Genomic DNA, 20,108 nt, shown 5'->3' with positions numbered 1-20,108 from the left:
CAGCACAGCCTTTGCCTGCGCTGCGGTCCCCAGGCAGGACCAGCTCCCTGCGTCTCCCCTGCCAACACCCAGGGATGCACTGACAAAAGCTTTCATGCTTTGGCCTGGCAGGAGCTGCCTGGGGAAGATGAGGGTGTCAGCCCCCCTGTCCTCCCACCAGACTCTGCTGTGGAGCTCACGGCAGCCCGGCTCGGGGTGGGATCGGGGCTGCCAGCAGCGGGGGCGCCAGCTCTCCCCCGCAAACGGGGCTTCGCGCTCCGCAGGCGTCAGGGCCGTGGGGAGGCAGCGGCAGTTCTGCCCCTCGCCTCCGCGGGCAGCTGACCTCAATCAGCATCCTGGTGGTTGTGGGTCAGGAAGTAACTCGTGTGATTCCCATCAAAGCAGTCATCCTCCTCCTCCTCCTCGAAGAGCTGGTCCTCAAGGAAGATGCCACCCAGGCCGTACTCCCGCTCGTGGACAGAGATCTCGTCGGGGGTGACGTGACAGGCGCCACCCACAAAGTCAGCAAACCTTGGAAGAAGCCACAAAGAAGTGCGTTGTGCACCACGCCTGGCGGCCTCCTGCGAGGCCCTGGCACACAGGGCGCCAGGGCAAAGCGTTCCAGTGCCGGGACTAGGTCTTATCTGTCCTTCCCCCGCAGCACACATGGCTTCCACACACCACGAGCCTCCTGTGCCTCCATCCCCCTATCTCTAACACCACACGTGACAGCACAGAGCGACCCAGGCTTTCAGAAGCACAGAGAGACGCAGGGCAGCCAAAGGACGTTACCTCTTGGGAGACTGGATGCGGGAGACTGCAGCCCAGGCAGAGAACTCCGGGCTTCTGCAGTGGTTTCGAAGCTCCTCGAGGGCCTTGCGCGTCTCCACCTCACCCTGGACCCGGTACTCCTCCTCCGTCAGCAGGCGAGGGGGGCTCGGCCCAAGCCTGGCACTCTGTGCTCTCCTGCCAGCGGAGCAGCACCAGTTACTGCCCGCCCAGCCTGGGCAGGACCCCCAGGGCAGGCCCAGCTCCCTCTGGTCTCTGCTCCTCACTCCCAAGGGAGGCTCCCAGGCATGAGGAGGAGCAGGGCACTCTCCTGCACCAACCCCAGGGAAAAAGGGACACAACACCTGTGGTACCCCAGCCCCAGCCCCAAACCACAGCAAAAATGCCTGGTTCTGCGGCGCAGACTCCATCCAGCAGCTCGTCCAGGCCCGACCGCAGCTGGGAATTGGGAGCAAGCCGGGGTGGCTTGCAGTCCTCACCTGTAGGCAGCGAAGGCCCACTGCAGGGGGTAGTCCAGGTTCTTGGCGCAGAGAGCGATGACCACCAAGGCCAAGGCGATAGGATGGATCTGGATGCCCGAGTACATCAGCAACAGGCCCAGGAGCTGCAGGGCCCAGGAGAGGAGGTTGATGCTGCGCTCGTTCTCCAGCGGGCCGTACCTGTAGCACACGCCGAAGCTCAGGAAGCCCACGAGCAGCAGGTAGCCTGCGGGGAGCAGAGGGATCAGGCAGTCACGAATCGGCGGGCTCAGCCCGCTGACAGGACCTGGCCAAGCAGCCTCTGCCAGGGCTGCCATTGAACCTGATGCCGGAGCCCACCTCTGGGCTCCGGCTGCAGCAAGGAGCGGGGCAGAAGCCTCAGCGTTTCCCACCAGTGCAGCTCCAGTAGGAGACACACAGACTGATGAACTGGCGAAGGGCTCACGCCTACCTATGAGGTACTGCCAGTAGGACTTGCAGATCTCCCGGAGGTTCTTGAAGATCAGCTGAAGCAGGTACAGGGAGAAGGACCAGCCTCCTACCAGCAGGAAGTAAACAGGACTTTTCTAGGAGAGGAGATAGGAAATTCAAGACAGGCAGTGGGCAGCCGTGGCTACCTGCCCCCAGCTGCCAAGCCTTGCTCCATGCAAAGCCAGACCCACAACCCAACACCCCAAGGCCCCGTGTTCCAGCGCCCTCACCAGAACAGCCGCAGGGGTGTACAAAGGGCTGCTGCTGCCAGGCCTCTTGCCCCAGCCAGCCTGACACCCACCTTGGGCATGACCTTGGACATCATGTAGACAAGGATAAGCAGCGAGGCCAGCAAGCCAAAACTAATCCCGGCCGAGTAGTGGAAGAGTTGGCTCCTGCAGAGATCACACAGGTTTTACAGCTCATGGATGCCCGTACACAAACACACCCGTTGGAAGCAACCCCCTGAGAGCCTGCAGGGCCAACCAGGCACTGCCCACCCAACCCTCCCGGTCCCCAGCTCCCAGGGGAAAGGAGGTGACCCACCTGCTCAGCATGTCCCCACAGAAGAACAACAATAGGCCCAGGAAGAAAACCAGGAACAGCTTAGGGTCAAAGCCTGGAAAGAGAGCCAGTCCCAGCTGAGAGGAACCCTGGCACGGTGCTCTCCAGGTCAAGCTCCAGCCTGCCACACGGTCACAAGGACAGGGAAGGGGCAGGGGCAGCATCCCAGGCAGACCTCTGACAAGCACCCTAAAATCCCCCACTTTATATCCCATGGACAAAGATACGTTTCCCTCCGTGGGCCCGTTTTCCTTCCCAAGGAAGGACCAGCTCTGCTGACCCTCAGACCACGAGCTCTCCTGGCCACCTCCTCGAGAGCCAGCACAGCCAGACCCACCTCCCACCTCAGGAGCCCCTGCCACAGAGGAGACGTACGTCGGAAGAGGATGACGCAGTACATGGTGTCAGCATCCAGCAGCTCAACCTTCAGGCAGGTTTTGTTGCTGTAGAGATCCACATCGATGCTGGTGTCGTTCAGCTTCTCCTTCAGGAAGGAGAACACATTCCACATGCTGAACTCCTCCAGCTCCTCCTCGCTGTCCACCTGGGTGACTCTGATCATCCGGCTGCTGTTGACCCGGATCTGGGCAGGGGAGAGAAACAAACGGGGACATGACCGCAGCTGCAGGAGGGGCTCAGCCCAGCCAGACCCGCGAGGACCTGTCTTCTCCTCTCACCTGCATCCTTGTCCATATCTCGTGCCATTGCGGGATGCGCGTGTTGGTGTAGCAGAAGTGGTGAGAAGCCGAGTAGTAGCAGGCCTGGCCCTCGTGGAGCGGGATGACCAGCTCCCTGGCAGCTGCACCGCACAGGGCAGAGGAAAGGGATTCAGCAGCGCAGATGAAAAGGGGGGCTCCCATTCCCGTCTGCTTCACCCACCAAAACACCAGAACTCCCCCAGCTACGTATACTGTGAGGGGACAAGCTAAAAGCCCTTTCTGTTTTCCTCGGCCTGGCTCTTTCCCGGGATAGCCCCGTTCCTGGAGCTGCCAGAAGCGGCACAGGCTCGGCCCCTGCCCCCCTTTCCCCTGTGACTCCTCAACCGAGATCTGCCCCCGCCTCGGGGAAAACTAAACCCGAGCGCGCCCCCACAAACTCGCACTCCGAGGTGCGGGAGGCTCCCGAGTCCCACAGAGGGCCCAGCTGCGCCGGCGGATCCGGACAGCGAGACGCGGAAGGCCCGGTTCCTCCAGCACCCACCGCAGCACCGGGCCACACCGGCAGCCAGAGGCCCCAGGGAGCGCTCGGCGAGCGGGTGGGCCGTGCTCCGGGGCGCTCTGGCGGCGCAGCGTGCTCCCCGCGGCCCCACCATGACGCCGACGCCACCCCGCTCCCCATGCGGTGACGCCGCCGCCGCGCGCACCTGCGCCCCCCAGCAGCAGCGGCGGCGGCAGGAGCAGCAGCAGCACCAGCGCCCCCAGGAGCCGCCGCCACCGCCGCCGCCCCGGAGCCGGTTTCATCCCTCCCGCCGCAGCCGCGCCGCTGACTTCCGCTTCCGCCGCCGCCCGCCTGGCAACGGTCGCTGAGGGGCGGGCGGTAGCCAACGAGGGCGGGTGGCTTGTGTGGCGTCATCGCTGACTGACAGCTGAACCGACCTATCGAAAGGCCGTTGCGGCCTCGCTCTCGCCCCTCGCTGCCTGCCGCGATGACTAACAGGGCCTGCAGCCTATCAGAGTAGCCCGAGCAGACACGACCCATGGTCCCGCCCTCGGCTACCACGGTGACCGACAAGAGCGCCGCTCAATCCAGAAGCAGACCCAGTGAGTAGCAACGGCCAGCCCCACCTTAGTAACGGCTCTGACAGGCACGCCGCTCAGCCTGTCAGGGCACAAGCCCAGACCGTCACGCTCTCCCGCCCCCTCTGGAGTCCCGCCTGATTGACAAGCGCCTTCTCCTATCAGAAAGCAGGGTCGCGTTGTTTTTGTGAGGGGGGGGTCACGCGTGGGCGAGACGCAAGTCCCGCCCCTCCACCCCCGGGCCCCGCCGCGGCTCGAGGGGGTGCCCGGCCCCGCTCCCCGCCGGGGTGGGCGCGGGCCCGGGACAAGGGGCCCTTCTCCGGCCGGGCCGCGGAGCCCCGCCGCCCCTGGGAGGGGACAGGCGGCCCCGTGGGGGATCTTGCGTCCCGGGGGTGAAGGGCGGCTCCGTGAGGGCGGGGGGCTCCGCGCCCGTCCCGGCCCAGCACACGCTGCCCCGGTTCTCCGCGGTGCAGGGTGTGCCCCTTTCCGCCGGCGCGGCGCGGGGGGGGGGGGGGGGGGGGGGGGCGCGAGGCGCCGGGGGCTCCCCCAGCCCCGGGCAAGGGGTGCCCCCCGCCGCCTGGGTCTCTCCCCGTGGGGCGATGGACGCTGGGTGCGCCGGGCGCCCGTGGGAGGGGAGCGGGCTCTGGCGCCCCCCCCCCCGCCGCCCCCCACCCCCACCGGGCCGTGGGCGGCGGAGCCGGGAAGCGGCGGGTCCGTGGGCGGAGGATGTGCGTCAGCCGGGGGCAGCGCCGGGCCTGGGAACGGCCCCGCCGCGCCGGACGGCTGGTCGCGGGGAGGGGGTGTGGGAGGGGGGCGGCCGACCCGGGGGGCGGGGGGGAGCGGGGAAGGCTGAGGCAGGAGCCCCGCGTCGGGGACTGTGCCTGTGGGGGAGCCCCGGTGCCCCCCGCCGGCCCTGGGGACGTGCGCCGGGCCTCGCCGCGGCCCCCCCGGGCAGGAGTGCGGGGGCGGCTGGACCCGGGCCAGGCGCCCGGCCGCGCCAGCCGCGGTATAAATAGCGCCGGGCCACGCAGGGCCGGAGACGCGGTGGGGGCCGCGGTCCTCCCGCGGAGCCCGGGGTGCTGCTGGCGGGGCTCCCGCTGCGGGCGGGGGGGCTTCAGCATCCCCCCTGCACCCGAGAAACCTCCTTCCTCTGCTCCCCGTCTCGCTCTGGGGCAAGGCCTGCACTATGGGGGTGTTCACCCTGAAGCCTACCGATGGCAGCCTGTGTCTGTCGCTGACCGGGGGGCTGAGATACAAAATGGGATGGGGGGGGCTCCCGGGACAGCGCCGGGGTAACGGGGAGAGCGGTGTCCAGGAGCATCGCTGCGCCTCGACGGGTTGCTACAGGAACCGGAGATGCTGCGAGCACAGCCCGCGGGACACCGTGTGACGGGGAGCTGCACCCTTTGGGGACCGCAGGGGTGCCGCAGGCACGGCCCCGGGTGCTGCCAGGCCGGTGTGCTGGGTCCCCCCGCGATCACCGGCCCCCGGGCACCTGTGGGTTCAGCCCGGGGCCGGAGGTTGCGCTGTCGGCGGGACCTCCGGCCCGTGTCCCCTCCGCCCGGTACCGCCTCCCCCGACGGACCCCGGTGCCTCGCCTTCCCCGCGCCCCCTGCCCGGGACACCGGCCCAATTCCCCGTTGCCCCCCCGCAGCAGAGGCTGCCCGGGCTGCGGAACCCGCGGTGCCACCGTGCGGGGCACCAGTCCCCGCTCCCCCTCCGCTCTCGGTGCCGCTGCACTACCCGCCCGGGGCGGGGGGGGGGGTGGGGGGGCACACGACCGGTGCCGCCGCCCCCGCCCGCTGCCCCCCTCCCCCCCCCCCGCCGCGGCCGCCCGCGCTGCGCTCGGCGGGGGCGGCAGCCGCGGGATCCGCCCCCGGGGCCTCCCACGCCGCGGCGCAGCCGGGGCCGCTGCTATTTCACGGTACCGCCCGTGTGGGCGGCGCGCAGAAGCGGCGCGGCGCGGCGGAGCGAGCGCGCCCGGCCCGGCCGCGGGACCCCCGAGCCCCGGGACCCCCCGGACCCCCGTCCCGCCGCGGAGCGCCGTCCCCGGAGCCCCCGCCGCTCCACCTGGGCGCACGGCGGCCGCACACGGGGCGGGCGTAGCGCCCGGAGGCGGCTCCAGCCGGCGGTGAGCGACCGGGGGGCGGTGGGAGGGGATGGGGGGGTCCGGGGGACACCGCGCGGGGACGGGGCACCGGGTGGGTCCGGGGGGCACCGAGCGGGGCAGGGGACCCGCGACGGGACCGGAGCACCGGCACATCACCGGCCCCGCGCCGTCGGGGTGGGGAGGGCTGGGGCAGCCCCGGAGCGAGTCCGGCCCCGCGCGGGGGGGCTGCTCGCGGCGGGGGGGCCTGGGCACAGCCCCGGGAGGGTAGCGGGGAGGGGAGGGGCCCCCGGCCCCACTCGCGTCTGTGCCGTGTCTGAGGGAGCCGCGGCCGCCGGGTCCTTCCCAGCCCGGGGAGCACGGATGGGCCTGAGCACCCGGTGGGGTCTGGGGACCCTGGAACACCCGTGTCACCCCGTCCTCCCGGGGTGGCCCCCCCTACCCCCGGGCCAACGGGTGGGGAGAAGGGTTTCTCCCGCATGTCTGTCCCTCTGTCCGTCTGTCCGCCATCTGACGCCGTCCGTCCCGCAGGCTCGCCATGGCCCTGCCCCGCACACTGGGCGAGCTGCAGCTGTACCGGGTGCTGCAGCGCGCCAACCTGCTGGGCTACTACGAGACCTTCATCCAGCAAGGGGGGGACGACGTGCAGCAGCTCTGCGAGGCGGGCGAGGAGGAGTTCCTGGAGATCATGGCGCTGGTGGGCATGGCCACCAAGCCCCTGCACGTCCGCCGCCTCCAGAAGGCCCTGCGTGAGTGGGCCTCCAACCCGGGGCTCTTCAGCCAGCCCGTCTCGGCCGTGCCCGTCAGCAGCATCCCCCTCTTCAAGCTCTCTGAGGCTGGTGGGCGCAAGGCGCTCAGCAACGGGCACGCCAGCCCCAGCGAGGCTGTGGGCAAGGGGGGTAGCAGCACCGGGACGCCCCCGGCCCGCAGCCCCACAGAGCCAGGGGAGAAGCTGTCGCCGTCAGCGGCCCCGCTGTGGCCGGGGAGGAGCACCCCCGAGTCAGAGGGTGGCGGGGATGAGGAGCCGGGTGGTCCCCCCTTCTCCCCGGGCGGGAGCGGCGGCGAGCAGCCGGTGGGCACGGAGGTGCTGGAGCCGGAGCTGGTGCGGACGGTGGCAGAGAGTGTGGAGCGGCTGCTGCAGAGCTGCCCCCGGGGTGGCGAGGCTGAGCTGCGGGCCCTGATGAAGCTCAACAAGAAGCTGGCCAAGGCCGTGGGGCACATCTTCCAGCTGGAGGATGGTGACCGGCACAAGGAGGAGGAGATCCGCCGGCACAGCGCGATCTACGGCCGTGGCGAGGCCCGGCGCCGTGAGGGCAAGCAGCTCACCCTGCATGAGGTGGGTGGTGCGGTGGGGTCCACACTTGAACATCCCGGGGATGCGAGAGCTGGGGTAACTCAGGAGGTGGAGGGCAGGGACGGGCTCTTGGCCTGGGGAGGAGGCTGGGGTGGGGGCTCCAGCACGGAGGGGGTGGGAGCCGGGGTCCGCTCCCACCCAGGCAGCATGTGCCTGCCTGCAGCAGACACTGCATTTGCCGTGGGGTCCCGTGGGCGCTGCCGTCCCCACTCACGCACCATCTCTGCCCCCAGCTCATCATCAACGAGGCGGCCGCCCAGTTCTGCCTGCGGGACAACTCACTGCTGCTGCGGCGTGTCGAGCTCTTCTCACTGTCGCGGCAGGTTGCGCGGGAGAGCACCTACCTGTCCTCGCTCAAGGTCGCCAGGTGAGCCTGGACCTGGCAAACCCCCTCCTCGCAGGCTGGGGGGTGAGGCTGGCCGTCACCCACTCTGTGCTGCCAAGAGCTGCACCACAACCCGATCCTGCAGGATGGGACCCTGCGGCCCCAAGTTCCCCTTTCCCTTCCGTGGGCTGTTTTCTGCCTGACCTCGGAGGTGCTGGAGGTGAAGAGGATGGCTAGGATGCCTGCCACTAGGGGGGATGCTGCTGGGGATGCCCCATCCCTTGCCCCCTTCCCCCAAAGCCCCTGCCCGCCAGGTGCCGTGGCCGGGCTGCCTTTTCCCTTCGTTCCCCAGCTGCTCCCCCCTTTTGCCACCCCCGGCTCCATCTGTGCCAGAGCCCTGATCTGCGCCGTCCCGTGGCACCGCCCTGCCTGGGCGGCCGCCCACGCTTGCCACAGCGGCTGGCACTGCCCGCAGCGTGGCAGGAGGCCGGGAGGGTATTGCCTGTCGTGGGGCCTCTGCTCGGCCACCCCCGTGCCTGACGCAGCCCCTTCTCCTCCCCCTGCGCAGGGCCCATCCCGAGGAGAGCGGAGCCCCCGTGGCCAAGCGGCTTAAGCAGGAGGTGGGTGTGCACCTAGGGGTGCTGGGCGGGCGCACACCCGCGTGCACGGGGGTGCAGGGGGATACGCATGCGCGTGCAGGTGTGCACACCTGTGAGCGTGGGCAGGCGCTCGCCCACGTGTGGGCGGGACGGTGCAGTGTGCCCGGGGCTGCCCACGTTGGCTCAGGCAGGCAGCAAGGGGCTTGGGGGTGGTGGCCGTGGGGCTGGTGCTGCATGTGCAGCCATGGGCATCTTGGGGTGGGCGGCACAAGGCCCCCTGGTAGGATGGTGCCTGTCCACGTTGCCCTGTGCTCACCCATGTGCTCCGGGCAGGCGGGAGAGCAGAGCCGCCCCGAGCTGCTCCCGCTGGGGCCGGAGCCCCCCGGGGCCGCGTACCGAGCCAGCCTGGAGGAGGATGCAGCCAGCCTCTCCGGGGAGAGCCTCGACGGCCACTTGCAGGGTGAGTGGGCGCCTCTTCCCTTCCCGGGGTGCCTGTGGGCAGGCGGTGGCTGACCCCTCTCGGCACTGACACTCGCCCTGCTCTCTGCAGCGGCGGGGGCCTGTCCCCGGCTGACGCCACCACCTGGTGTGGCCCCCGACGTGCCCCTCGGCCTCCCCCCACACGGGCTCTGGAGTCGCCACATCCTGCAGCAGACGCTGATGGACGAGGGGCTGCGCCTGGCCCGGCTGGTCTCGCACGAGCGCGTGGGGCGGCTCAGCCCCTGCTTGCCAGGGAAGCCCCCCGGACCAGGTGAGCCCCTGCGGGCCTGGGGTGGGGTTTGCTGTGGGCAGTGGGGGTGTCGAGGTGGCACGGCTGCCCTCTCCGTACAGAAACGGTGCCCTGACACCATCTCCCCCCCCTCTCCCCACAGAGTTTGAGGACGGGCTGGCAGAACGGGGTCCTCCAGCCCCCCCGGAGCCCCCCGCGTGGCACTATCAAGGTGGAGCAGGAGACCAGCCGGCAGTGAGGCCCCTGCAGCCCCCCACCACCATTAACGAAGCAATAACGTGCTGGGGGACGGGCGCAGCGGTGGTGCTCAGGGTGCGGGGAGCCAGCGAGGGCTTGGCCACAGCCCCCCCCCAGGGCCCCGTCCCCTCCCGCACCGACGCTCTGGTTACCTCAGCCGCGGCGGGATGCGCCTCCCCGCAGCAGCAATACCCTCGTCCCCGCCAGGCTCTGGGCCACCACTGCCCCCCCCCGGGGCTGGCAAGCCCTCGATGGACTCGAGTCTCTGTACAGACCCTCCTGCCCGGACCCCCGTCACCTCATTCCTCGTGCTGACCATGCCCCCCCCCGGGTCGCTTCGGGCAGGCGAGCCACATGCCCCGGCCCCGCCACTGTGCGGGGACAGGCGCTTCGCCGCCGGCACATGAGCCACGTGCGGCACCGTGTGCTCCCGCGTCAGCGCCGCCACCCACGCCGGGCACACGGTGCCAGCGCCGCAGCCCCGCGCACGCCCCCGCAGCGCCCCCGCTCCCCGCCGCCGCCCCCGCCCCGCAGCACGCACGTGCGAGCGCATCGTGCACACGCGTCGCGACCCCCCCCCCCCCCCCCCCCCCCCCCCCCGCTGCCTGCAGCCCCGCGCCATCTGCGTGCAGCGTCTCGGCTGTAAATACCCCCCGCAGCAACCGCGGCTCAGCGACGGTGCAGCCCCCTGCACGCACCCCCGCAGCTCCACGCACGCCTGCAGCACCCCGCACCCCCCACGCCTGCCATGCATGGGACCTGTGCTGCGGGGTGTCCCACGTGCCGCGGGGTGTCACGCATGTGCGCCCCCTCCCAGCACGAAGCGGGCGGCGTTTGACGGGCACTGGGGCAGTGCTGCCCCCTCCCCCCGGCCCCTCCGGGTCCCTCCTGCTCCCCATTTCCACGAGCCGTGCCCAGCTCCGGGGTCCCCCACCCCCTTACGACTGTGTGGTGTCTTTTTAGAGCATTAGCAACTCTTCCTTTGTAACGTGTACAGTAGATTATTTATTTTGTTATTTTGGAATAAAACTTTATTTTATGGCTTATCTTCCTGCTCCCAGGTCCCCTTTCCCTGCTGCAGCCCTGCTCCAGGCTGGGGGGGGGGGGTGTGTGTGTGTGTGGGTGTGTGTGTGTGTGTGACACACAGCTTACAAACCTCAAAGCAAGCGCCAACTGCATGTGTGCGAGGGGTCCGTGTCCCCCTCCGGCCCAGTGCAAGGGGTCCCAGCGTCCCCCGGCCCAGGCAGGGGGGGGCCCTGTCGCGCACCGGGCTCGCACCTCCGCCCCGGCGCGTTTCCCACTGCCGCCTCCCGCCCCCGCAGCTGACTCATCCCGGCCCCCGCGGGGCCGGGCCCGGTGGCGTGGGCTGGGGGCACCGCACTTGGCTGCAGGCACCCCCCACGCAGGTCGGGGCCCCTGTGCCTGCACCCCCTCCCAGGGCTGCGGACCCCAGTGGCGGCAGGGGTGGGCAGCGGCTCTGTACTCCAAAGTGCAGCGTATGCAAGGGGGGGGGGGGGGGGGGGGGGCAGGGAGTCACCCAAAGTGCTACACCACCCCCCCTCCCCCGGAAAATCCCCCCCTCCCCTAGCAGAGTTTCCACCCCAGCACAAGTCGTATCAAGTCCAGGAAGTCAGACAAGGCTGTGCCGGTGGGGGGGGATGTGGGGGTGTGACAGTCTGACATCCCCCCCAGCAGCCCTGCAGACCCCTCACGCCTGCCCTGGCCGGACACTGTCATCCCACCGAGACTCCCCCAGCCCCCAGCAAGAGGCGTTGGGGCTGGGGTACCCACTGCGCTGCAGGGGGGGTGTGAAGGGGGGGCACAGCGCGGGACCCTCCAGGGACACCTCTGGCAGGAACTGGTCGAAGTCCAAGTTGGGCGGCAGGTCCATGCTGGGCGGCATCCTGGGGAGAGAGGGGTTGGGGTGACTTGGGGCAGCCCGCCCCCCTCGCATCCCCCCTGCTGACCCCGCCACGCTTACCACCTCGGGGAGCTCTGCAGTGGCGCGTCCACCATCGGCGTGAATGGGGTCAGCTCGGGCATCTCCTCGTCCTGTGGCTCCGGCGAGGGGCCCCCGGCCAGCAGCTGCGAGGGCTCCCCAGTCATATACTGGTTGGGCATGAAGGGTCTGGGGGCAAAGAATGCAGGGGGCTGACATAGACTCAAGGCAGAGGGGGCGGGGGGGGGGAAGAGAAATATTTGGCTGGGGGGGCTGGGGTCAGTCTCCTTGTAGGGAGCACCAGTAATGCAGAGCCCTGGGAGCACTGGTCAGCTGGGGAAGGTCCCTCCAGGTCCCGGGGTGGTCGGGAGAAGGGGGGCAGGGCAGGGTGCCAAGTCTTACAAGGGGTTCCTGAAGGCAAGGTCTGTGCAGTGGGGCAGTGTGGGGTCCATGACCAGGGACGGTGAGACCATCGGTGATGTGCTGTGGGGGGGAGCAGGAGCACTCAGAGGTGGGGGAAACAGCACCTGGCCATGCCTGGGGGCTGTGGGGGGCCCACCCTGCCCTGAACCAGCACCGCTCCTACCTGGGGAAGGAGGACCTGAGGTTGTCGGCGACCATAACGTTGATGTTGCTCTCACCCGTGGGGTAGCCTGTGGGGACGGGCTGGGGGCAGAAGGGAGCAGGGGGGCTGCAAGCGCAGGCACGGAGGGGTTAGCATCCGAGGGTTTTCTCCACCGCAGCCCCCTCCCACCCCAGCACACGCCTGGCAGCGCAGGTCTGCCTCTGCCCAGGGCACAGCCGGGCACAGAGCCGGGTACTCACCAGATGGGGTTGAGTACTGACTGCAGGCTCTCCAGGTGCAGCTCGGGCTGCAGCATGGGCAGGCTGAACATCGGACCCTGGGGGGCCTCGGGGGGGCCGCCTGCAGCGCTCTGGGGCTGCTGGTCCCTGCAAAAGAACATTGTCCCCATCAGCACAGGGGGGACTTGCACGCGTAACATGTGCAAGTCAGCACTGGCTGGCAGGGAGGGCGGCGCGCTCGCAGACGTGCTCCGCTGCAGCTCGGGGCACCCACGGGGGATTCCTCCCTCAAAAGCACATCCCCATTTTGCCCCGTCAGAAATACCCCGCTCAGCAGCGATGCGCGGGCTGGCCCAGTGAGGTCTGTGCAAGCCCTGGCCCGGTGCAGCTCGGCGCCGCAGAGGTCAGCGGCTACGCACCCACCTCCGGCACGGCCACGGCGGACCCACCTTTCGCTTTCCACTGTCATCTTGATGGCGGTGGAGACGTAGCCCCGGCCGTCCTTGCCCGTCTGCTCTTCTGCTCAGGGAGGAGAAGCATCCATGAACCACCATCCCCCCAGTGCGGGGCCATGCCGTGCCAACCCCCTTCGCCAGCACTGGGTGCCTCTGCAAGCTCTGGGGCCAGCAGGACCGGCGTGGACTCCAAACCCCTCTTCCCTCCAAAACCCCACAGCTTCTTCCCGCAGCATTGCTGGGGAGGCAGAGGCGAAGCCCAGGGCCCATCTCGGCTCCCACCCACTCACTGTTGTAGTGACTCCCGAACGCCTGGTCCTTGGGGGTGTTGGGGTAGAGGTTGCGGAGCTGCACCAGGTCACGGATGCGGTCGCCGAGGGACCGGATGGACAGGTCCTTGGCAGAGAAGGGCTGGATGTTCTCCACCTGGCTGGACCCTGCGGGGAGACACGGCACGGCGCTCCATCGCCTGGCCCCCCCGTAACACCGGATGCCCTGAGGCCACAACGACACCTCCCCTTCACAGCACTGACAGTAGCTGCTGTCCCCCCATCTCACCGTCCTTGCCCCGGATGACGTGAGCAATAGTGACACCCCCGATCTCCGAGTCACTGAAGCGGAGCAGGAAGGTCCCGTCAGGCTCTGTGCTCAGGAGCTTGCAGACGTACTGCTTGCTGATGAAGCCAATGATGAGCCTAGAGGGACGGACAGATGAAGAGTGGGCCGGCACCAGGGTGGAGGGGTGGGACCAGGAATCCCACGTCTGGCTACAGAGCAGCTGTGAAAACCCGCTTGGCCCCTGCGTACTCACCTGTCTGACCAGTAACTTTTGAGACATCTCTTGGTGAGGTCGAGGACTCCATCAAACCACTGCCAGAAGGTGAATCCCCGACCAGGCAGGATCTCCTGGGGCAGAGAGAGGGTGTGAAGCTTCCCAGAGCCACGCAGGCCCCTGCCCACCCTGGCCAGCCCTCCCAGTAACCTTGTTGAACTGAGCCCAGGAGACGCTGCGGCTCTGGAAGTCCTCGAGGCTGGCGCTGTGGTCGTTAAAGATCTTCTGGGCCAGGAAGAAGTAGTGCTCCTTGAGAAGCCCCTTGGTGGTCTGCACCTCCGCCATGAACTTCAGGTTCAGCGTATCGCACATCTTCTCCCAGGGCACCCGCTCGGCCACCACGAAGGGCACACGGTCCTGCGGCAGGGCCGGATGGCCTCAGGACAGCGGCTCACCCGCTGCCCCGTCCCAGCCTGCCGCATCCTGCCCGTGTGCTGGGGTTCCTGCTCGGCCTGCCGGCTGTTCCCCTCCCAGAGCCGGACCCAACCCCGCTGTCCCAGCAGCTCCTTTCCTCGCCCTGCAGCCCTTCCCTCTGGCTTGTGGCACTCACAATCTCAGAGAAGGCGTTATCCCACAGCACGGTTGCTTTGGCATTATTGTCCTGGTTCCCGTGGACGATGACCACGATGGGCAGAGACAGGACCTGGGGGGAGAGCGTGGCCCCCGCTCAGCCCCGAGGCCACCCCAAGCGGGGCTGGCTGCCTCGGGACCGTCTCAGGGGCTCTGCACCGAGCTGGCCGGGGCAGGGCCCGGGTGTCCAGCGCTGCCCAGTCCTGACTCGCAGGAGAGAGGCCGGTACCTGGAGGTGGACAGAGAGGTTGCTGGGGGCGAGGGCCACGGTGGTGCTGAACAGGACGGCACACTTCTCCTCCGTCACCGACTCAGACCCCTTCCGCTCGCAGCGCTTGATCTTCTTCAGCAGCTAGGGAGGGGAGAGCCGAGCGTCACCCCTGGGCAAGCACTGGCCTTGGGGCCCCCAGCCCACACTCCTAGCCAGCCCTCCCCTGGGGCCTCCCAGCACCCCAGCATAGCCCCTAGCCCGTCCCACAGCCCTCGCACAGCCCCTTGCTGGTAGCACTCACCACATTCTTGAAGTTGGCACAGCAGGTCCCGCTGGTGGGGTTGGTCTCCAGGGCCACCACGTTATGCATGATCTCCCCCGTGCTCTCGCTGGGCAGAGGACGGGGTCGGGGGGGCGTGGAGGCACAGCAGCCCCCTTGCCCCCACGCTGGCTGTCCGGCTGCTCACCTGAGGGCGTTGCTGTAGGCACTGAGCGCCAGCTCCCGCGCCTGCTTCTCCGTCACCATGTCGGCCCGCACCACGTAGGGCTTGGCCGACGCCTTCAGCAGCTGGGGGCCCAGCAGGAACCGGACGCTCGCCTGGAACTTGGTCTGGGTCTTCAGCACCTGCGGGGGCTGCTTCTCCACCAGGAAAGAGCTGGGGGAGACAATGGCGCTTGGCACAACACCCCCACCAGGACTGCCACCGACCTCTGCAGACCCACCTCGCCCCTCTGCCACCACGGCCCCCCAGCCCGTTACCTCTTGACCAGACTGGGCAACACCTCGTTGAACCGCTCCAGGAGCCGGGGCAAGAGCTCGGCCCCCAGCTCCGTGCTCGCCGCCATCACCTGCTGGTGCAGCTGGAAGTAAACCTCGACCAGGTTCTCACATCTGCCGAGGGAACCACAGGGAGAGGGGCACCCTCAGCCAAAGCAGAGCTGGACCACCACCCTCCAAGAGCCCCTCGGGCCAGCGGGCTCCCTGCTCTCAGGGGAGCAGAGGGAGCAGGAGGGTTGCTCTGTGTCCCCCATCTCTGCCCCGTGCCACCTCACCTCTTCTGCAGCGGAGCTAGATTCTCCTCAAAGAGGGCCCCGTTCCCTGCTAGCTGCTGCTGCCTCTTCCAGATTTGGATCCTCTTCAGTACCTGCTGCTTGGCTGCCTCCAGCTCTTTCACGGCCTCCAGGATCAGGGTGGGCAGCTCCTGTGGGGCAGCACCGGCCACAGGGCTCTGCATCATACTGTGTCCCTGGCAGAGACCTGCAGCCCTACACCACCCCCCTGCCCAGGGCACCAAAACTCTCGCGCTGCCCCAGAGCTGATTTGCACCTTCCCCAGCAGGCAGGGCTGTCGGCTTTCCCCCCAGTGCCCCAGACCCCCACTCACGCTCTCCAGGGGTTTCGCTTCTGTCTTCGGCTGCAGAGAGGCTGCAGAGGAAGGACAGGGGTGGCCCCGTTAGTGCTGGGAGCTGGTGTCTGCACAGCGCTGCCCAGCACCCCGCAGGGGGCATGCCGCCTTCGCTGCGCCCCACAACAGACCCACATCGAGCAGGGACACCTCACCTGCGGGTCCGTCCCGCAGCGCCTGGATCTCCTGGACACGGTGCTGCAGCCGCTGCAGCCCCAGGCTGAACTTCAGCTCCTCCTGCCGCCGGTGGAAGCTGAGGGGCAGGTGACGGTCCTGGGGCAGAGCAGAGCGGGGTGAGCAGGGTCCGGAGCCAGCCCCGCACCTCGGAGGACCCCGGGAGGGGGACAGGGACCACGCACCCTCTTGAGCACGGCAGCCTTCTCACCCTCCAGGATGGCTTTCAGGACGGCCACCAGTCGCAGCGGGTCCTGCCCGTAGGTGTTCTGCAGGGGAGCCAAGGCCAGGGTGTCAGTGGGGCTGGACACGTGCACCCCAGCCCCAGCCCCCTCCCACCCCATTCATGTGTTTCGGGCCCCCTTCCCACAATGAGCGGTGCTATGTCAGACTCTGGGGTTTCATGACTCAAAGTGTGGGACAGACCACAACTTGCCACTGCTCTGATGGAACTAATTTTCAGCTTTAACACCATGTTAAACTGTGCATTAAAAAAATAAAATTCAAATTATAAAAAATAAAAATCAAACCAAATCAAATTCTCTATTTCTGCAAGCATCCCCTTAAGATCCGCGGGCCCAACACCTGGCAAAGATTCTCCCAACTGCCCCAGCCGGGGCGGATCAACGCTTTCCATCGAAAATAGGGAGAGGAATTTCCCTGTTGGCTCCGGCTCCCTGCACCCCGTGCCAGCTCCTCCGGCCTTTGCGCATTTCCCAAGTCAGCTACTTCCCAAAACAGCAGCAGAGTGCAAGGATGAACTGGTGGCTTCCCGTGCTGGCTGGGATGAGGCTCTGTGACCGACCCCCCCCCGGATCCCCTGTGCCTGCCCCACATCCCGCCGCAGTGCTGGCAGCCACGGGCCGGCACGGGGGCTCTGCCAGGGCAAACCCTGTCAACCCCGGGGTTCAGGGGACAAAAGGCCCAGGTTTGTTCTCCCACCAGCCAGTTTCCCACTCCACTCCCCCCCCCCCCCACCTCCCTGGCCCCGCATTTACCCATCTCCCGGGAGAGCCCCCAGCTCCCACCGCCCGCCTGGCAGCCCCAACAGCCAGCGCTTCCCTCCCCGTGGAGAGCAGCCCCTGCCTCCCGGCCCGCTCGGAGACAACACAGAGCTCGGGAGAAACACAGGTTTGCTGTTAGGGGATGTGGGACGGTGGGAGGAGGGAAGAGGGGAGGGTGGCTCTTCTTGAGCATTTTAAATAAAAATTCCTAAGCTGAAACATCTGCGCATCTTCCTACCACAATTTCAAAAAACAAGCAACAGTCTTGTTTTGGAAAGCCACCCTGTTCCCCAGACGTTATGACTAAAGCTGACCCCTTCCCAAACGTTGCATATTAAAAATGTCTGTTACCAAAAAAGCAGGGCTTTCAACCAGAACGGAGCTCTGGGAGTGAGCAGCACTTAGCCCTTATGCTAAGAGCTTCACTGGCAGGAGAGAGTACAGGGGTTAAATCTGCAATCACAGAGGGTGGAAGAGAGACAGAGAGCAATCCAAACAGATCTCGATAAAGAGAAACAGCCCAGAAAAAGAAACCCAGCACGCACATGCACACACGGCAGGAGGAAACGCAGCACAGCACATGGCACGGAGGAAAGAGAAATCAAACGCTCAAGCAGAAAATGGGGAACATCTGGCGCGATGGCCGCCCAGGTGCTGGCAGCTGGGGGCGAGTGGGGCCATGGGGGGCCAACGCGCTCAGGAGGCTTCCCACGGGGTCACGGTCCGGCCTGGGGCCCGGGAGGATGTGGTGATGGGGGGCAGCTCCCTGGGGGCCGCCGGGCACTGAAGGGGCTGAAGAACCGTGGCAGTGAGGGGAAGCTGGAAAACCCGGTGAGCAGGGGGGGCCGGGAACCCGAGGGGAACCGCGATCGCGGCCATGACAGCTGGGGGTCAGCCCCGGGATGCAAACAAACGCCCTCTGTCCCCCCGAAGCGCCCCAGAAACCCCAGTCACTGAGTCCACACAGCTCACGGACGGTGCTGGCCTCGAAACAGAGGTCAAGGAGGGGACTGGCTCGTGGCATCAGCCCCTTCGAGCGGTGCTTGAGCCAGCAAATCCGAAGCATAAAGTAACCAAATCTTCCTTGCCAGCCAGCCACGATCCCAGCGTGACACGGCCCCGAGGATCCCTGTGCCTGACCCCGGCGCACCTCGATGCTGCTGACTTGCTGGAGGATCTGGCACTGCTGCCCATCGCTGCTGGCAGTGCTGCGGAGCTTCTCCAGCATGGCTGAGAGCATCCCGCTGGCCACACTGGTGCAGAAGGCATCCGAACCATTGACGAACTCCCTGGAGAGGGGAAAGGATTGGGCAGACAGGCACAAATTCTCCACCCTCCCTTGTGCAACCCCAAACCCCATGCTCGCTCCAGGGAGGAAGGGGACACCCGCCTTCCTGCCGTCCTGGTGCATTACCCAGTGCTGCCTGGATTTCTAGGGGAAATTTGCTGCACGCACAAGGGCGAACTGTGCTCTGAGTGCGATGAGGTGGTTCCCCAGAGAGGACGTGACCTCCCAAAACCTCTCCCACGTGAACACCCAGCTGCTGCACGCCTGCCCGCCCACCTCCACCACACCTCGTCTGTGCAGCGTGACCCCCTACCACTGCACCTCAGTCTGATCTACATGCCATGGGTCCCAGAGTCATGTGCCAGGGACCAGCTCCCCTCGCCCACAACGCAGCCTTGTGCACTAGTCTTCTCGCCAGAGAGCCACAGCTCTGGCACAGCTGTGGCCCCTCAAGGCAAGAGGACGTGCCAGGGGGCTTTCCTGCCTGCCCGTGTCCTGGACGTTGCACCGTGCAAAGGAGAAGCTCCTTGGAAAGCCTAGGTGAGCCCGTACTGGGGATGATCAATCATTGCTGTCACTATTCCCTAGACACAAAAAGGGGGCCCTGGCCAGGCTGCGCCCGTGGTTTCTGCTGTGTTGCAGCAGTCCAGACCCTGCGGGCAGTAACAGACCCTGACCAGACTCACCCAGGCAGCTGCACTCTCTGCCCATGGGTCCAGGACCCCCATTCAGGTCCAGTTCGGGCCTGAGGCCTTTCCTAGGCTATGTTGCAGGCATGCCTGCCTCTGCCCCTGGCCCTCCCTGCAGCCCCATCTCATGGATGGGCCCCTCGGACCGACGCTGCGGTCCTGCCTAAGGCCCCGTCTCCTTTTGCTCCTGGCCAGACGCCCTGCACAGATCCCAGCCTCCTCACCCGCCTTGTCTGGGGCTGTGGATGAGGACTGTCACCAGCACCCGCCTCTGCCTGTGCGTTCAGACCTGACGGTCAGGTGCTGCCCGGGCTGTGCCCCCCCAGCTCGGCTTAGACCCCAGAGCAGCCGGCCCTGGACACTGGGTGCGTGGGAAGCTGCACCAGGGCAAGGCAGAGCCTGCGAGCACTGAGGGACTCACCAGGGCTGGTTCTCCAGCCAGTCGGCCAGGAGACAGCGCAGGCTGCGGGGAAACTCTGTGAAGAGGCTGCTGAACTCCTCTGGCGGCATGTGGGAGACGATGCTCCAGAGGGACATCTTGGGAACAGTCACCTGCGGAGAAACAGGAGAGGGGACGTGAACGAGGAGCACCGCAGGCTGCTGCAGCACCCAGAGCCCCCAGACCTCGGTCCAGCACCGACGGCTCCTCTGGGACGGCGGGCGAGAGCTGCTGCCTGTCCCTCCACCGCTTGAACCTGCTGCTCAGCAGGGCTGGGACTGCTGGGGAGGAGGAGAAGCAGGAAGCCAAATCCAGGACCGGCCTCTTGGGCAATCCTGGGCAGGCAGGCAGCCCACTCGTGCCTCAGTTTCCTGCATCTCCGGGGAATCCCCGCATCTCCCACTGTGAGTGACGCACATGGAGATGTGGAGGGATGGGCAAGCACTGCAGGTCTTGGCACAGGGGAGATGGGAGAGCTGCCATGATCAGGAAGGGTGTGAAACCCCAGAGTTCGGTGAGACTGCTCTGCTGGGCTGGTCTCAGTGAGGCAGACTGGCTGCTCCCCAAAACCTCCCCAGCCCCCCCCCCCCCCCCCCCCCAAGGAAGGCACCCTCCTCAGGCACGCCCCAGCTGCCCCCCTGAAATGGTGGGCTCCAGAGCTCATGGAAAGCAAGAGGAGGACTGGAACAAGGCGCTAGATGGGAAGCTCCACAGGGAAGGCCTGGGCTGGGGGGGTCTCGGCCACACCCAAGCCAGGCACTGCAACCCCGACAGTCCCTCCTGCTGCCCAGCCCTGGCGGGGCCTGCAGCCTGCCTGCTCCCTCCTGCCCACGCCATCCCTCTTCCCAGCAGCTCATTCCCTTCCTCTCTGCTGCCCACCACACCCGCCCTCCAGCCCCCGCCGGGAGCCTGGTCCCCTCGAGGCCCA

General features: G+C 67.5%; 3 protein-coding genes across 4 annotated transcripts; 1 reads left to right on the top strand and 2 right to left on the bottom strand.

Annotated features, from left to right (window-relative positions):
- Nucleotides 1–323: 323 nt before the first annotated feature.
- NEMP1 (nuclear envelope integral membrane protein 1) lies at nucleotides 324–3,742 on the bottom strand. Its single transcript, XM_086478566.1, has 9 exons — nucleotides 3,609–3,742; nucleotides 2,960–3,074; nucleotides 2,658–2,865; nucleotides 2,265–2,337; nucleotides 2,020–2,113; nucleotides 1,699–1,813; nucleotides 1,248–1,473; nucleotides 772–945; nucleotides 324–510 (listed from the first exon to the last, which is right to left on the bottom strand). The coding sequence occupies exons 1-9, from the start codon at nucleotides 3,740–3,742 to the stop codon at nucleotides 324–326; spliced, it is 1,326 nt and encodes a 441-aa protein (XP_086334692.1).
- A 2,921-nt stretch (nucleotides 3,743–6,663) lies between these two features.
- NAB2 (NGFI-A binding protein 2) lies at nucleotides 6,664–9,371 on the top strand. The gene is given in 7 exon segments (XM_086478781.1): nucleotides 6,664–7,461; nucleotides 7,713–7,846; nucleotides 8,373–8,424; nucleotides 8,737–8,863; nucleotides 8,954–9,154; nucleotides 9,276–9,322; nucleotides 9,324–9,371. Coding segments are annotated over 7 exon segments (1,407 nt in total).
- A 1,655-nt stretch (nucleotides 9,372–11,026) lies between these two features.
- Nucleotides 11,027–19,278, bottom strand: STAT6 (signal transducer and activator of transcription 6). Of its 2 annotated transcripts, XM_086478780.1 has the most exons (21): nucleotides 19,163–19,278; nucleotides 17,915–18,053; nucleotides 15,946–16,029; nucleotides 15,722–15,859; nucleotides 15,566–15,595; nucleotides 15,235–15,383; nucleotides 14,942–15,073; nucleotides 14,649–14,837; nucleotides 14,483–14,570; nucleotides 14,200–14,322; nucleotides 13,951–14,043; nucleotides 13,551–13,757; nucleotides 13,380–13,474; nucleotides 13,127–13,263; nucleotides 12,859–13,005; nucleotides 12,563–12,632; nucleotides 12,135–12,260; nucleotides 11,896–12,000; nucleotides 11,712–11,792; nucleotides 11,352–11,498; nucleotides 11,027–11,274 (listed from the first exon to the last, which is right to left on the bottom strand). In XM_086478780.1, exons 1-21 carry the CDS (start codon nucleotides 19,276–19,278, stop codon nucleotides 11,079–11,081), a joined length of 2,592 nt encoding a protein of 863 aa, XP_086334906.1. In that variant the 3' UTR covers nucleotides 11,027–11,078. The 2 variants fall into 2 exon arrangements, with proteins under 2 accessions (XP_086334906.1, XP_086334905.1); XM_086478779.1 differs by lacking the exon at nucleotides 15,566–15,595 and having other exon boundaries at nucleotides 15,235–15,410.
- Between the last annotated feature and the right edge of the window lie 830 nt (nucleotides 19,279–20,108).

Source organism: Leptosomus discolor, chromosome 27 (assembly GCF_034619465.1).
Source record: "Leptosomus discolor isolate bLepDis1 chromosome 27, bLepDis1.hap2, whole genome shotgun sequence".
Classification (NCBI taxonomy): Eukaryota; Metazoa; Chordata; class Aves; order Leptosomiformes; family Leptosomidae; genus Leptosomus; species Leptosomus discolor.
Note: the sequence above shows the minus strand (reverse complement) of the source record. Positions and strands in the feature narration are given on the sequence as shown.